Here is a 17,316-nt window from a genome sequence, read left to right on the forward strand (position 1 = left end):
TTAAGTTTCACATTAAAGGATAAATCAGATAATTGTTTTTATAAATAATAGCTTCTTCTCTGAGAACAAATTGCTTATTATCATGTATTAACAGGAATTATCCCAAAATATGGAGGCAAAGTTTCCATAGGGGACTCCTTGCCTGTTCAACTAACTCCCTAAATGAAAACTTCTCCCCTTCTTTATTGCCCATAATAGAAGTTTTGAAGTCCTCCCTCTTTCGTTCCTTGGAGCCTTAACAAGCACTTTCAATTTACATGTATCTATCCATCTGTCCTTTCATACATCTGCCACTCCTCACTCTCTCCATCCTTCATCCATTTATATCCAACAAGCATTTATTAAGTGCTCATACATTCTAGGTACTGAGGTCACAAAGATAACTAGAATATAGTTCCTGTTTCTGAGAGGCTCACAGGCTAGTGGGAGAGGCAAAAAATAAATCAGTGTTAAAGTGTTATAATGGGCATGTCTTCTTTTAATTCACCAAATATCGAGCTAACATGAAACATATTTAACAATTGGCCCTGGCTAGTGTGGCTCAGTGGGTTGAGCACCAGCCTGGGAACCAAAGAGTCACCGGTTCGATTCCTAGTCAGGGCACTTGCCTGGGTTGTGGGCCAAGTCCCCAGTAGGGGGTGGGTGTGTGAAGCAACCACACATTGATGTTTCTCTCCCTTTCTCCCTCCCTTCCACTCTCTCTGAAAATAAATAAATAGGATCTTTCTTTTTTAAAAGAAAAATAACAATTAGTAGGTTACAAACATTACCAATTAGAATAATTGGTGATGTATACCCAGCACTTATAAACAGTGGTCACTTAATGAATATTTATTGCATAAATGGATAATAAAATATCTACTCTGCTTAATGAAGTCTTGACAGAAGAAATGACATGTGAATTGAATTCTGAAGGATGAGTAGGATTTCATAAGGTAACAGTCAAGGGTAAGCATTACATTCAAGATTTTACTTCAGCACTTTTCAGTGAGTAACTTTTTCTGGGAGAAGTAAAAAAGTTCATCAACCATTTCCTTCACCTCAGAGCTCACACAAGAGTTACAACCAAGAGTCAGGTAAGAACAGAAATTTTCAAATAGGGCTAGAATGGGGCTGGATAAAACTGACCTGCTTCCTTGGTACCAACTTGGAGATTCCTGTAAGTGAAAAAAAAAATGGGAGTGAAGGAAGCTGCAGCTCAAGGATCCTAAGCTGCAATGTCTTCTGGTTGTGGTTGCTAAATCAGACTTCCAGTAGGAGAGAAAAATAGCAGCAGTGTTTCCGTTAGAAATTTTTAGCTTGAGGGGGGAATAAAATTTTAGTTCCTCATTATAAAAACACATTGGGAATCCCACAGACTGATATACATGGGGTAACGGGGGAGAGAAAGAAAAATGACAGGATTACAATGTGCTAGAATAGTTACAGGAGCAGGGTCAAGGGGAACATTACGTAAGTACAAAGAATGTTCTCAGGAAGAGAGAAATGTCTAGGAGGGACAATCTGAGGGACAGGAAGGGCCCAAGGTGTCTTAGGAGTCTTGAAGAAAAATCTTAAGTTACAACAGATGTCTCTTCTATAAGAGCGCTTTCCAAATGGTATGTCATGACTCGCTGATGTTCAAGAATGGGCTACCAGTGTGCTATATGTTGACCCTTTCAGCCCTCCAAGATGTTCTCATCCATTTACTACAGTATGCACATATATAATCACTTATATGTGAAAAGGTTCTGAAATACTATTCTATTCAGTATGCTATTCAGATGGGAAAAGTAGGAGGAAATGTAATAAGGAAAATCTATTTCACTCACCTTTAGGATGGCTAGAAATTTCTTTAGTTCTTCATTTTCTTTCCTTAAGACTGACAGCTCTCTAGGAAAGAGATGAAAACAATCAGCTCTAGTTGGTTAGCGGGATAAAAAAAACCCTGATTTTGATTATTATCTAGTTAATGCTTATGGAGAGATGCCTGCCAACCACTATTCATGGTATTTCAGAGATCCAGTGATGCGGGGAGACAATGGCAGGGTTTTTGATGATGAGAATTGGACAAAGTAAACAATCGCTTGGTATGATTTCAGAGGAGTTTACATAGAGTCCCATTTCCTCTCCACATATACCCATGGTCTGCTGATATCTGAGAATTTCCATCAAGGATTCCATCTTTTAGCTTATGATTTCCAAAATATACCCTCCTACAGGTAACATTTCAAATGCTATCTCTTATCTGTATTACTGTGAAAAAGCTAAGTCCGATTTCTCTGAAGAAGCAGTTTTTGATCAGGGGAGATAGAAGAGGAAAGCTGTAAAATGAGGAGTGTCACTTGAGGAAAGAAAGAGAAAAACAGAGTGGAGATTGAGGGGGCCAAAAATTATGTACCTGATCTGCCCAAGATAAACAAACATAAACACACAGGGAGCAATGTTCAGGCTTTGCGACCATAAGGAATTAAGGGCTATAGCATCTCTTAAAGAAGAAAGCTCTCTGGTGACTGGTTTGTCACTTACTTGTTCTGGCTGGTCACTGTTTGCTGCGCCTCCTGCATGGCTGCTTCTAATGTTGTAACTCTGTGCTTGTAAAAGGCAATGAGGAGATCTGTTTGTTTCTTCTGGAAACTCCACACCTACAAAGAAAAATGAGACCTTGGACAAACATTCCCATAACTCCTTTTCCCTTACTCTGGCAACAAAGGGACACTCATCAACTCATACTTTATTACTAATCATTTTCTTCTGGAGCATCTGGCCTAAATCATGACTCCCCAGAACTAGACAGCTCAGCACTAGAGAAAACAAAAGCTTTTCATTTCTGGGACAATGGCTTCCTAACATCTTAACAAGAATATTCTGACATAGTAGAAGGACCCTTTAAAAATATAATCTTTCATCGCTTCTCAGCCTTTTGGCTAAGATCAAGTGTAGCATCTGTTCTTATCAGTTTAAAAATATAATCTTTCATCTTGAGCAAGAAGAGTGATACCCAAAAAACTTTTTCAAGCTTAGAATGGGTTCTGATCTGACTTATCAGATTAGTTTGCACTTGACTTATAAGTTTGGACTCAACTTCCACATTCCAGAGTACTGGTAGCCAGTTTAATTTCCCTAAGATACTCATACACAGTCCCTTGCAGGCTGCTTATGCTGTTACAGTAAAGGGCAAAGGGGCATGGGAAGGGTTTACCTATCCCTGAATTTTATTTCTGGGCATGAACAAATAATTTTATCTTTTGCTTTACTTAACCATTTGATATACCGGTGTGCTTATCATGGGTTTACTGAATCAGATCAAAAGTTAAGATTTAGAAAGAGTTTTAGCTTTGTCAGTCTCAACTTTTTATTTTTATTTTTATTTTTTAAAATATTTTATTTATTTATCTTTAGAGGGGAAGGGGAGGAAAGAGGGAGAGAAATATCAATGTATGATTGCCTCTCATGCATCCCCTGCTGGGAACTGGCCTGCAACCCAGGTATGTGCCCTGACTGGGAATCAAACTGCAATCATCTGGTTTGCAGGCCCACTCGCAATCCACTGACCTATTCCAGCCAGAGCTACTTTTTATTTTTATTTTAAAAAAGATGTTATTTATTTATTTTTAGACAAGAGGGGAGGCGAATGAGAAAGAGAGGGAGAGAAACATGAATGTGTGGTTGCCTCTTGTAGGGCTCCTACTGGGGACCTGGTCTGGAACTCAGGCATGTGCCCTGACTGGGAATCCAACTGGTGACCCTTTGGTTTGCAGGCTGGCACTCAATCCATTGAGCCACATCAGCCAGGGCATGGCTCTACTTTTTTTTTTATTGTTAAGTGATCTTTAATTGAAATATTTTCCTTTGTAGTTCTTTTTTTTTAAATTTTTTTATTGATTATGCTGTTACAGTTGTTCTATTCCCCCCCTTCATTCCCCTCCACCCTACCCCCCTATCCCCACCATTACCCCCCTTTAGTTTATGACCATGTGTCTCAAGTCCTTTAGATTCTATATTTCCCATGCTATTCTTGCCCCCTCCATCTATTTTCTATCTACTGTCTATGCTACTTATTTTCTGTACCTTCTCCCCCTCTCCTCCTCCCACTCCCCTGTTGCTAACCCTCCTTGAGATCTTCATTTCTATGTTTCCACTCCTGATCTAGCTGTCCTTTTAGTTTGCTTTCGTTTTAGGTGTGGTTGTTAATAACTGTGAGTTTGTTGTCCTTTCACTGTTCATGTTCCTTTAACTTCTTTTTCTTAGATAAGTCCCTTTAACATTTCATATAAGGGCTTGGTGATGATGAACTCCTTGAATTTGATCTTATCTGAGAAGCACCTTATCTGTCCTTCCATTCTAAATGAAAGCTTTGCTGGATAGAGCAATCTTGGTTGTAGGTCTTTGGATTTCATGACTTGGAATACCTCTTTCCAGCCCCTTCTTGCCTGTAAGGTCTCTTTTGAGAAATCTGCTGACAGTCTGATGGGGACTCCTTTGTAGGTGACTGTCCCCTTAGCTCTTGCTGCTTCTAGGATTCTCTCCTTCATTTTAATTTTGGCTAATGTAATGATGATGTGCCTTGGTGTGTTCCTTCTTGGGTCCAACTTCTTTGGTACTCTCTGAGCTTCCTGGATTTCCTGGAAGTCCACTTCCTTTGCCAGATTGGGGAAATTCTCCTTTATTATTTTTTCAAATAAGTTTTCCACTGGTGGCTGTGCCTTTCCCCCTTCTGGTACCCCTATAATTCGGATGTTGGAGCGTTTAAAGATGTCCTGGAGGTTCCTAAGACTCTCCTCATTTCTTTGAATTCTTGCTTCTTGACTCTTTTCTGTTTGGCCATTATTTGCTTTCTTCTGGTCCACTCCATTGATTTGAGTCCCAGTTTCCTTTTCATTGCTATTGGTGTCCTGTGCAATTCCATTCATTTCAATTAGTTTCGCCTTCATATATTTGTCTAATTTGTCGGTATAATCAACCAGTTCTGTGAGGATCCTGATGACCAGTGTTTTAAACTGTGCGTCTGAGAGTTTTGCTATTTCTTCATCGCTTAGATCTATGGGCTCTAGGGCTTTGAGAACTTGTGACATTTTTAGTCTGTTCTGGCCCTTTAAGTGTGAGAAGCGGCACCTTGGACTCCCAGGTCGCTGGGTTGTAACGCTGTATGTGGGGGCATGGTCAGAGCGGGGAAATGGTGGCGCCCTCTACTGCCGCTTGATGCGGGGACCGCCGGGCCTGGTCCAACCGCCCACTCCCTCGCCTGTCCGCTCGCGCACAAATGGGCGACCACAGTCAACACGCAGCACCGCTTCCCTGCTGTCTCCTCTGCGGTCGCTCGCCTGGTGGCTCGCTCTGTCGCTCACTAGGTCCAGCCCTGCGCCTGGATTCCGTGCGTCTGGATTCCGCGCCTGAGTCCGTCTGAACGAGTCCTCCTGTGCAACCCCTCACCAGCCGCTGGTTTCGCCCCTTACTGGTCAGGCTGAAGAATCTGTTGTTAACGGACTTCCAAAAAGTTCAATTTTCCATGTTCTGGCTGTGTTTTCTGTTGCTAATATTTAGTTGTCTCTAAACTTGGTTGTGTGAGAAGGTATGGCACATCCACCTATGCCTCCATCTTGGCAGAAGTGCCTTTGTAGTTCTTAACTAGCCGCGCACTCCACTTCACCATGGTTGATGTCATCTACAATGTCGTGAGGGTGGCAGCTATCGACACTGCAGCCCACAGAGTGGGCCGTCCCCATGGTCTCTTTAATGGTTCCAGAGAGTTCTCTAGTCAAAGATCCGTGCCGCATCTATTGGGCGATGTTGATGATCTCATTGAAAGTGATATTTCTACTGTACTTAATGTTTTTTTTTCCTTCTTCTTCTTTCTGTCTAGTGGTGGTTCTTTGAGGGCTTTGATGATCAGGGCAGAGGCAGAAGGCACTGCCTCAATCTGGGCCTATCTGTTCTGAATGGTCAGTTTCACTGTGATCCTCAGACCCTTCTGGTCACCAGTTGCTTTGGTGATGTTGTCACCAATCTTTTTTGGAGACAAGTCCAAGGGGCCAATCTTGGGAGCCAGGGTGGACGTGGCACGACTTCCCTGCGGGTGCATTTCAGGTAAACGACTTTGATCTTATTGGGGGTCAAACTTTGGAAGCAGGTGGAGCCATTTGGTGTCCATGAACCCGGGTTCAGGATGACCGAAGAAAGTTGCACTTTCGCCTCCTCCAGCTGAAAGCAGAAGAACTGGTTCTACTTTTTTTTTTTATTTAAATTTATTTATTTTTTTGAATTGATTATGCAGTTACAGTTGTTCTATTCCCCCCTTCATTCCCCTCCACCCTGCCCCCCCAACCCCACCATTACCCCCCTTTAGTTTATGTCCATGTGTCTCAAGTCCTTTAGGTTCTATATTTCCCATACTATTCTTGCCCCCCCCATCTATTTTCTATCTACTGTCTATGCTACTTGTTTTCTGTACCTTCTCCCCCCTCTCCTCCTCCCACTCCCCTGTTGCTAACCCTCCTTGAGATCTTCATTTCTATGTTTCCACTCCTGATCTAGCTGTCCTTTTAGTTTGCTTTCGTTTTAGGTGTGGTTGTTAATAACTGTGAGTTTGTTGTCCTTTCACTGTTCATGTTTCTTTAACTTCTTTTTCTTAGATAAGTCCCTTTAACATTTCATATAATAAGGGCTTGGTGATGATGAACTCCTTGAATTTGATCTTATCTGAGAAGCACCTTATCTGTCCTTCCATTCTAAATGAAAGTTTTGCTGGGTAGAGCAATCTTGGTTGTAGGTCTTTAGATTTCATGACGTGGAATATTTCTTTCCAGCCCCTTCTTGCCTGTAAGGTCTCTTTTGAGAAATCTGCTGACAGCCTGATGGGGACTCCTTTGTAGGTGATTGTCCCCTTACCTCTTGCTGCTTCCAGGATTCTTTCCTTCATTTTAATTTTGGCTAATGTAATTATGATATGCCTTGGTGTGTTCCTTCTTGAGTCCAACTTTTTTGGTACTCTCTGGGCTTCTTGGATTTCTTAGAAGTCTATTTCCTTTGCCAGATTGGGGAAATTTTCTTTTATTATTTGTTCAAATAGTTTTTCCACTGGTGGTTGTGTCTTTCCCCCTTCTGGTACCCCTATAATTCGGATATTGGAGCGTTTAAAGATGTCCTAGAGGTTCCTAAGCTTCTCCTCATTTTTCTGAATTCTTATTTCTTCATTCCTTTCTGTTTGATCATTTTTTTCTTCCTTCTGGTCCACTCCATTGATTTGAGTCCCAGTTTCCTTTTCATCTCTATGGGTTTCCTGTGGAATTCCATTCATTTCCCTTAATTTAGCCTTCATATGTTTCTCTAATTTGTGGCTATAATCCACCAGATCTATGAGGAAGCTGATGACCAGTGTTTTAAACTGTGCGTCTGAGAGTTTTGCTATTTCTTCATCATTTAGATTTATCTCTGGGGCTTTGAGTTCTCCCTGCGACATTTTTGGTCTGTTCTGGCCCTTTAAGTGGGAGAAGCGGCGCCTTGGAGTCCCAGGTTGCTGGGTTGTGACGCTTATGTGGGGGCGTGGTCAGAGCGGGGAAATGGCGCGCCGCCGCCGGTCCAATCGCTCACGCCCTCACTCGCCCGCAACCAGGCAACCACAGTCAACTCACTGCCACCGCCTCCCCACTGACTCCTCCGTAGTCGCTCACCAGTGGACTGCTCGGTCGCTCACTAGGTCCAATCCTGGGTTTGGAACCCGTGAGACTGGATTCATGTGTCTGGATTCCGCGCCCGGGTCCGACCGAGCCCTCCTTTGTAACTCCTCACCCGACGCCGGTTTCGCCCCTTACCGGTCGGGCTGAAGAATTTGTTGTTAGCGGGCTTCCGAAAAGTTCAGTTTTCCGTGTTCTGGTTGTGTTTTCTGATGCTAATATTTAGTTGTCCCTAAACTTGGTTGTGTGAGGAGGCACGGCACATCCACCTATACCTCCATCTTGGCGGAAGTCCCCTGGTTCTACTTTTTAATACACAGCCGTATTTACATCTCATCTGCTTCCTTCCTACTCCAGACTATAAACCCTTTGGCTAATGTTCTTCCCTAGATCTTGGTATCTTGACGTAAATTTGCAAGTTGCTTTTGCCACCTTACTACAGAATTGTACTTAAGCATTTATCATCTCTAACCTCTTTTCTTTCTACTTAAAGCAAACAAATAGCTCTAGATAGATAATTAATTGTAGTCTACTTTTTAAAAAGTTGATTTCAGTAAAAGTAAAACATGTTCATTTTAGGAAATCTGAACAGTGCAGGAGCAGAAAAAATTCACTTAGAATTTGGGGTGGGGGGAGTTACCTAAAATGGTGATGGTGGTGGTGGGTGTTGGGGAATAATGAATATTACAGACAGATGTAACATATAGCCAAGAGACAGTATCACAAACTCCTAACCTACCCGTGGGATCAGTTTGTGGTGAGATTAAGTATCAGGCCAGGGCCAAAAAAAAAAAAAGAGAAAAAACCCCAAATCTTGCCCTGGAAAAGTTCTCCCTGGAGACCACCAAGGGTCATTCGTGCAGAGAATAGACCCCACTGTGGAACTCCAGGGAGCCAGAATAAATTTCTGAAGGGCCTTCTGCCTAGGCCTATGTGAGCCTATTTTACCTACCTAACTCAAACCCAAATCTCAGATCTGACCATTCCAAGAAAAAGGAAAACCAATTCAAAAACAACCACCAGTAAGAAGTGTTAGAAGAAAGGATCAAGTGATTTTGCCTGATGCTAGAGTACAAATGTTTAGGCCATTCCAAATACGTCCACCAAAGAAGATTCTAAAGCGTAACTCAGTAATGAGTCTCAGTATTTAAAAAATTTCTATTGTTACCAAACTCATTCCATCTCACTCAAGTCCTTCAGCCTCATAAAGAGGTTAGCTTATTATTTTTTTTAAGGACAATTTTGCTCACTCATTTGCTTTTTCTTTTTAAGATTTTATTTATTCATCTTCAGAGGGGGAAGGGAAGAAAAGGAGAGAGGGAGAGAAACAACTGATGTTTTGATGTTTCAGTGTATGGTTGCCTTTCGTGCATTCCCTGCATGAAACTGGCCCACAACCCAGGCATGTGCCCTGACTCGGAATCGAACCGTCATCCCTTGGTTCGCAGGCCCATGCTCAATCCACTGAGCCACACCAGCCAAGGCACTCATTTGCTTTTTTAAGATTTTATTTATTTGCTTATTTTTAGAGAGAGGGGAAGGGAGGTAGAAACACAGGGAGAGAAACATTGATGTGAGAGAGAAAGATTGATCAGCTGCCTCTCACACATCCCAAAAGGAACAGAAGCTATACGCTAGGCATGTGCCCTGACTGGGAAGTGAACCCACAACCTTTTGTTTTATAGGACGACACTCAACCAGCTGAGCCGTATCAGCCAAGGATTGTTCTTTGTTTTTTGTTTTTAAACCTGAGATTATTTTGTTAATATAATAATATAGAACAAATAATAATGAAAGTAGTTCAGTTGATACCATTAAACACTGTGTGGATATCTCCAAGTGTTAAATATTGTTTATTTTATTGGAATAATGTATGAAACTACCTACTTCTAGACCTAGATTCCTCTCCTGTATCTCCATACAAGAACAAGGTAAGGGTATCTGGTCTTCATGTTCTGGATTCCCAGTCATTTTAGAACTGATAGCATGGAACATAATTTTTATTTTATTTCCTGAAGAAAGTATTTTAAAACTTTTCAGTTCTGAATTAGGTCCAGTTAATGGAAAGAAGTTGGAGAAAATAAGGGAGAAACCACTGAAAGATACTGAGAGAAGCACCATAATGGAAGCAAAGGAGGAGCTCAGTAGTTTATTATAAGACATAAGATATTTTGGTCCAATGTAGGGATGTGCAATTTACTGCCTCATTTTTAAATAGGGATTTTGTTTGTTTATAAAAGTAATATATATTTTGAAAGTGAATACTAGTTTGACTGACTATATTTTTCTGGCCTAAATAATGGCCTTCCACCCTGGCTGGTGTAGCTCAGTGGATTGAGCGCAGGCCTGTGAACCAAAGAGTCACTGGTTCAGTTGTCAGTCAGGGCACATGCCTGGGTTGCAGGCCGGTTCCCTGCAGGCCAGTTCCCAGCAGGGGACGCATGAAAGGCAACCATACATTGATGTTTCTCTCCCTCTCTCCTTCCCTTCTCCTCTAAAGATAAATAAATAAAATCTTTAAGAAAAATTTTCCCAGTCAGGGTACATGCCTGGGTTGCAGGCCAGGTCCCCAGTTGGGTGCATTCAAGAGGCAACCAATCAATATATCTATTGTACATCAATGTTTCTCTTTCTCCCTTCCTTACCTCCTCTCTAAAAATAAATAAAATATTTTAAAAAAATAAAAAATATATAGGAAAATAACAGTAAAGACAAGAAAACTGGGACTCAAATCAATGATTTGGAAGAGAAGGAAGAAATAAACATCCAACCAGAACAAAATGAAGAAATAAGAATTCAAAAAAATGAGGAAGGCTTAGAAACCTCTGGAACAACTTTAAACATTCTGACATCTGAATTATAGGGGTACCAGAAGGAGAAGAGGAAGAGCAAGAAATGGAAAACTTATTTTTTAAAATAATGAAGGAAAACTTCCCAAAATCTGGTGAAGAGAATAGATGTGCAAGTCCAGGAAGCTCAGAGAGTCCCAAAGAAGTTGGACCCAAGGAGGAACACATTAAGACACATCGTAATTAAATTACTTAACATTAAAGATAAGGAGAGAATCTTAAAAGCAGCAAGAGAAAAGAAGACAGTTACCCATAAAGGAGTGCCCATAAGACTCTCGGCTGATTTCTCAAAAGAAAACCTTACAGACAAGAAAGGGCTGGAACGAAGTATTCCAAGTCATAAAAGGCAGGGACCTATATCCAAGATTACTCTATCCAGCAAAGCCATCATTTAGAATAGAGGGGCAGATAAAGTGCTTCCCAGATAAGGTCAAGTTCAAGGAGTTCATCATCACCACATCCTTATTATATGAAGTGTCAAAGAGACTTATCTAAGAAAAAGAAGATCATCAAAACTATGAATGGTAAAATGATAACAAACTCACAACTATCAACAACTGAACCTAAAAAAACAAAAACAAAAATAAACTAAGCAAACAACTAGAATAAGAACAGAACCAGAGAAATGGAGATCACATGGACAGTTACCAGTGGGGAAGGAGCAGGGGAGGGGGATAAATAGGGGAAAGGTACAGGAAATAAGAAGCATAAATATTAGGTACAAAATAGACAGGGGGAGGTTAAGAATAGTGTGGGAAATGGAGAAGCCAAAGAACTTATACGTATGACTCATGGACATGAACTATGGTGGGGGAATGCCGGTGGGAGAGGGGGTGTAGGACAGAGGAGAATATAGAGAAGGAAAAAAATGGGACAACTGTAATAGCATAATCAATAAAATATATTTTTAAAAAGAGAGTGACTCTATAGCCCTGGCCAGGTGGCTCAACTGTTTGGAGCATCATCCCATACACCAAAAGGTTGTGGGTTTGATTCCAGGTCAGGGCACATAGGTAGGTTGTAAGTTTGATTCCCAGGCAACCCATCGATGTTTCTCTCTCACATCAGTGTTTTTCTCTCTCTCTTCTCTGCCTCTCTCTCCCTTCCTCTCTCTTTAAAAATCAATAAATATATCCTCCAGTGAGGATAAATAAATAAGAATGATGCTACATTTTGGTTTGGCCATTATGTAGATGGCGGTTATCATTCACCATGATAAAAACAGAAAGAATAGCCTGTTTTCCTGTGCATATGTTGGGGTGGGCATTGTAGAGGTTAAGAATAGTGAGTTCAGTTTGGGACATATTGAATTAGTGACAATATCAAATTGGCAAATGAATATATATCTCTGAAGAAAGAGAGTGTGCTCTCATTCATTCAGCAAAGTTCTAACAAATGCTTCCTATGTAATAAAAAAAAAACATTGGCCCTGGCTGGCATAGCTCAGTGGGTTGAGCACTGGGCTGTAAGCCAAATGGTGGCCAGTTTGATTCCCAGTCAGGGCACATACCTGGGTTGCAGGCCAGGTCTCCAGTGGGGCCTCATGAGAGACACCCACACATTAATATTTCTCTCTCTCTCTTTCTCCCTCCCTTTCTCTCTCTAAAAATAAAGAATTAAAATGTTTTAAAAAATATTGCTGGGGATACAACAATGAACAAAACAAAGTTAGTGCCTGCCTCTATGCAGCTTACAATCTATGGAGCATATAATAAATTTATAATAAATGATACCAAAATGATAATAAATGATACTAAAAATGCATATTACACAAGTTTTATAAAGTAAACAAAAAGGTTGCTATGACAAACATTAAAAGGGGAGGACTAATTAAGGACTAGTGATCAGAGAAGGCTCCTCTGAGGTGGCATTTGAGATATTTACTGGAGATAATAGATTTGGAAATCATCCACATGTCGATGATAACTGAGGCATGGGAGTAGATGGGATTACCCATGTAGAGCATAAAAAAATAAGGAAAGTATCTAGTATAGAACTCTGAGAAATATAACTGTTTAAGAGACAGAGGAAGAAGAATGCAAAAGGAAAACAGAAATTGGTGATGGTAGTCAAAGAAAAAGTAGTTTAAGGAGTAGAGAGTGGGCCTCAAATACTGCTGAGAAATCAAAAGCAGTAAGAACAAAAAGATTCCACTGGAACTGATATCAAGGGGGCTGTTAATGTCCTTGCAAGAGCAGTTTCAGTGACAGAATCTGAAGCCAGACTGCTAAGGGTTGAGGAAAAGTTTGGGAGGTGAAGCCGACTGAGTATAGACACATGCCCATCACTTCACTCCAATGTAGTTCTCAAGACTCTACTCGACAGGCTCTTGTGAGGGTCACCACCAATCCTCATGTTGTCAAATCCAGTCAACCTTCCTTTGCCTTCATCTTCATCTCTCAGTAGTATTTGACCCAGTTGGTTATCTCTTTCTTCTTGAAACATTTCCTTCCTTCATTTCTGTCATACCACACTCCCCTGTTTACCCCTCTCTCTCTTTGCTGCTCTTTGCTAACTTCTCCTCTACCTAATCACTAGACACTGAAGGAACTCTTTTCTGGGTAATCTCATCTAGTCGGAAGGCTTTAAAAACTATATCCCGATGAGTTCCATACCTATATCTCTATTTTTAATCTATGTCCTAAGCTCCAGAATAGTAAATTTATCTGCTTTTGTGATTTCTCCTCCTGGATTTCTAACAAGCACTTTAACCTAATAACATCCAAAATGGTGTTTTCCCCCAAAATGATCTTCTTAGTCTTGGTAAAGGGTACAATCATCCCACTTAACTGTTCAAGACAAAAACCCACACATCTTGCTTGATACTTCTCTTTTTTTCATCTTCCACAGCTCTCCTTCCATAGCTGTTCTAGTAGTTCTTCCTAGAAAACATATCTCATATTAACTATCTCTCTCCTTTGGGTTGCCACCACACTGGCCCAAGTATTCTTGCTTAGATTTCTCCCATTGCCTCATAAATGGTCTTCCTGTTTCTACTTTTAACTTCTCTCTGGTTCTTTCTCCATTCAGTAGCCAAATTCTCTTTGAAAATTATATATCAGATAATGCCATTTCCTTGCTTAAAACCTACTACATTTAGAAGAAAATCTAAAGTCCTCACCATGGCCTCCAAGTCCCTATACTATAAGCCTCTTTCTCTGACCTTACCTTGAATTATTCCTCTCTCCCACCCTTACAGCCTTACATGTGCATTCATTCATTTAGCAAACATTTCTTATGTACCTAATTTGTTCCAGGTACCTAATTAGTCAGTGGGCAATACAGATATGTTACCTGCCTTTCAAAGTTTTAGTCCAGTGAGAGAAAAAGACACATAAACAAATAAATCAAAATACCTTTGCAGAGTTAAGAGCAAGGTGGGACAAAGGAACGAGTAAAAATATGCCTACAGGAATCAAAGAAGACTTTAACAAAGAAGGAACAATTACTGGCATGCGTTTGAAAGATGGCTAGTTGTGGATAAGAGTGTGTGCATGCAGTCTATGACCTTGGAAAGGAAGAAAGCTAAAAGATCCATATGGAGCTCTCCAATCCCTAAATATAGATAGATCATTTTTGTTTGTTTGTTTAGAGACATGGAAAGTGAGGGAGAAAAAGAGAGAGATAAACATCATGTGTGAGAGAAACATTAATCATTTGCCTCTCGCATGCCCCCAACCAGGGACCTGGTCTGAAACCCAGGCATGTGCCTTGACTGGGAATAAAACCAGTGACCTTTTGTGGGCTGGCACTATATCCACTGAGGCATACCAGCCAGGGCTAATTAGATAGTTTTATCTAGAGGTGAGTAAAGAATTCAAAATCAGCAGCTTAATCAACTACTGGCCACAGAGTAGTACAGCAGAAAAACAACTTTGTTAAGTCATTACAGAGATTGAGGATGATTATAATATAAGTGGAGGAAAAACAAAGGACTTCCGGCCAAGATGGAGGTGTAGGTGGAAATACTGTATCTCCTTGCACAACCAAATTTAAGGACAACAAAGATTTAGAAACTAAAACAGACAGAAAATTGAACTGTACCAAAGTCCAACAAGAACGAACCATTCATCCAGACAGGTAAGAGGGGCGGAGTTGGCGGCCGGTGGAGGGGGTCGCAGCAGGGAAAAGCGGTGGCTGCCGGACCAACCCAGGCATGCAGGTAGAAGTTGGCAGTTCCCAGGCACAGGGTGGCAATGGGCAGACTCAGTGAGGGCACAAGGTGGCTGGCTGACCACAGTCACACATTCATGTGCAGATAAACCAGGTGAAAAAAAACAGACAATGAGACAGACTGAGCAACCAAGGACCCCAGTGATGGGAATTAAAGCCTAAAAGCACAGATTAGAAAAACATTTGGGGGTTGAGGTACGGGGAGAGGCTCCCAGCCTCACAGGAGGGTTCGCTGGGGAGACTCACAGGGTCCTAGAATGTACACAAGCCCACCCACCTGGGAACCAGCACCAGAAGGGCCCAATTTGCTTGTGAGAAGCTGTGGAAGGGACTGAAATCTGAGAGAGAGCCCAATAAATGCCATCCTCCCTCTCTGATCTTGCCCCCAGTCACAACACAGCGACTGGGTTGACCTGCCCCTGTGAACACCTAAGCTTTCACCCCTTATATGTAACAGGTGCAAACAGACCAACACATTATGACTCAAGCAGAAGAACAACTCAAAGCGCCAGAGCCAACACTTCTAAGCGACCAAGAGATAGCCAACCTTTAAGATGCACAGTTCAAAATACTGGTGATCAGGATGCTCACAGAACTGGTTGATTTTGGTCACAAATTAGAGGAACAAATGGAGGCTAAACTAATTGAAATGAAGGGAAATGCACAGGAAACCAATAGTGATGGAAAGGAAACTGGGACTCAAATCAAGGGAGTGGAACAGAAGGAAGAAAGAAACATCCAACCAGAAAAGAATGAAGAAATAAGAATTCAAAAAAGTGAGGAGAAGCTTAGGAACCTCCAGGACATCTTTAAATGTTTCAACATCCAAATTATAGGGGTGCCAAAAGGGGAAGAGGAAGAGCAACAAGTGGAAAACTTCTTTGAACAAATAATAAAGGAGAACTTCCCCAATCTAGCAAAGGAAATACACTTCCAGGATGTCCAGGAATTCCAGGAAGCTCAGAGAGTCCCAAAGAAGGTGGAAAGGTGGACCCAAGGAGGAACATGCTAAGGCACATCATAATTACATTAGCCAAGATGAAAATGAAGGAGAGAATTCTAGAAGCAGCAAGAGATAAGGGGACAGTCACCTACAAAGGAGTTCCCATCAGACTGTCAGTGGATTTCTCAAAAGAGACCTTACAGGTAAGAAGGGGCTGGAAAGAAGTATTCCAAGTCATGAAAGGCAAGGACCTACAGCCAAGATTGCTCTATCCAGCAAAGCTTTCATTTAGAATGGAAGGGCACATAAAGTGCTTCTCAGATAAGGTCAAGTTCAAGGAGTTCATCATCACCAAGCCCTTTTTATATGAAATGTTAAAGGGACTTATCTAAGAAAAAGAAGATAAAAAAGATGAACAGTGAAAGGACAGCAAACTCACAGTTATTAACAACCACACCTGAAACAAAAGCAAACTAAGAGGACAGCTAGATCAGGAGTGGAACCATAGAAATAGAGATCACATGGAGGGTTAGCAACAGGGGAGTGGGAGGAAGAGAGGTGGGGAGAAGGTACAGAGAATAAGTAACATAGACAGTGAGTAGAAAATAGACAGGGAGAGGACAAGAATAGTATGGGAAATGTAGAAGCTAAAGAACTTGTGATACATGGACATGAACTAAAGGGGGAGAATGGGGGGTATGTGCAGGGTGGAGGGGAATGAAGGGGGAAATGGGACAACTGTAATGGCATAATCAATAAAATATATTTTAAAAATAAAATAAATTGATATTTAGATCAATACTCATTCATTTATTCCACAATTTTTGAGTGCCTACTGCATATTAAGAACTATCTGAAAAGCTATGTATATAACAATAAGCAAACCAACCAAATCTCTGCCTTGTGGACTTTACTACGTTTCAGTGCCAGATTCGGGCACTAAACAAACATAGAATGTTAGAGATAAGAGCTATGATGAAAAATAAAGCAATACAAGTAGAGAGTGTTGGGGCTATTATCTAAGATAGGAGAGCTAGAAAAGGTTTGACTGAGAAAGGAAAATTTGAGCAGAAGCCTGAATGAGGCAGCCTAGATATTACTTGGATCAGCTATTCAACTTCACAGATTAGGAAAACACATTTTCAGACATTGCTGACTTCATCAAACTGGCCCTTTACTAAAGTGATGATTAACTGACCCTTTCCACTTATTTTATCTTGATTATTTAACCATGTATAATTGGTCCCATGATTAGGTAGGTTGACTCAGACTGTATAATTTCTCTATTAATAATTAATCCTGGGTTTAGTTACTAACTAAAGGTCTGTTCCTTTTCTTGTTCAGGTGACCTTGTTTACATTTTTCCTTCAGCCTCAGCTGGATTTTATCTCCCCATAATGTTAAATAGTATCTAAAATATGATGTTTTACCCCAGCAGCTAAAAGCAGGATGCAGCCAAAGTCTCAATTCCCCTTCCTCTATCACCAGAGTTAGCACTGAGGAGTGAAACCAAATAAAAATTAAATCTACCATCTTCAGCCAGAAAATGACCAAGTCTTCTCTTCACATTTAGGAGAGAGATACTTTCCTAAGAATGAGAAGTAAGAGTAGGAGAACAGCAATAAAAATCTCAAGAAACACGCCAACATAGGAATTCACTGAGACTATGAAATAATCTCAGGGGAGAACTGGAGTGGAA

At 41.0% G+C, this 17,316-nt stretch overlaps 1 protein-coding gene and 2 pseudogenes across 3 annotated transcripts in view; 1 reads left to right on the forward strand and 2 right to left on the reverse strand.

Moving 5' to 3' along the window:
- Positions 1–17,316, reverse strand: part of RNF212B (ring finger protein 212B) — a 48,666-nt gene that overhangs the window by 6,340 nt on the left and 25,010 nt on the right. For all 3 annotated transcript variants that reach the window (XM_037129295.2, XM_037129294.2, XM_037129293.2), the window contains 3 exons: positions 2,509–2,624; positions 1,812–1,872; positions 1,129–1,157 (listed from right to left, as the gene is read on the reverse strand). In XM_037129295.2, the coding sequence (XP_036985190.2) occupies positions 1,129–1,157; positions 1,812–1,872; positions 2,509–2,624 (206 nt within the window). The remainder of the gene's footprint in view (positions 1–1,128; positions 1,158–1,811; positions 1,873–2,508; positions 2,625–17,316) is intronic.
- Positions 2,887–3,064, forward strand: LOC119037329 (uncharacterized; annotated as a pseudogene).
- On the reverse strand, positions 5,604–12,856 carry LOC119037253 (60S ribosomal protein L12-like; annotated as a pseudogene).

Source organism: Artibeus jamaicensis, unplaced genomic scaffold, assembly GCF_021234435.1.
Source record: "Artibeus jamaicensis isolate MK-2021 breed Jamaican fruit bat unplaced genomic scaffold, CSHL_Jam_final contig_887, whole genome shotgun sequence".
Lineage (NCBI taxonomy): Eukaryota > Metazoa > Chordata > Mammalia > Chiroptera > Phyllostomidae > Artibeus > Artibeus jamaicensis.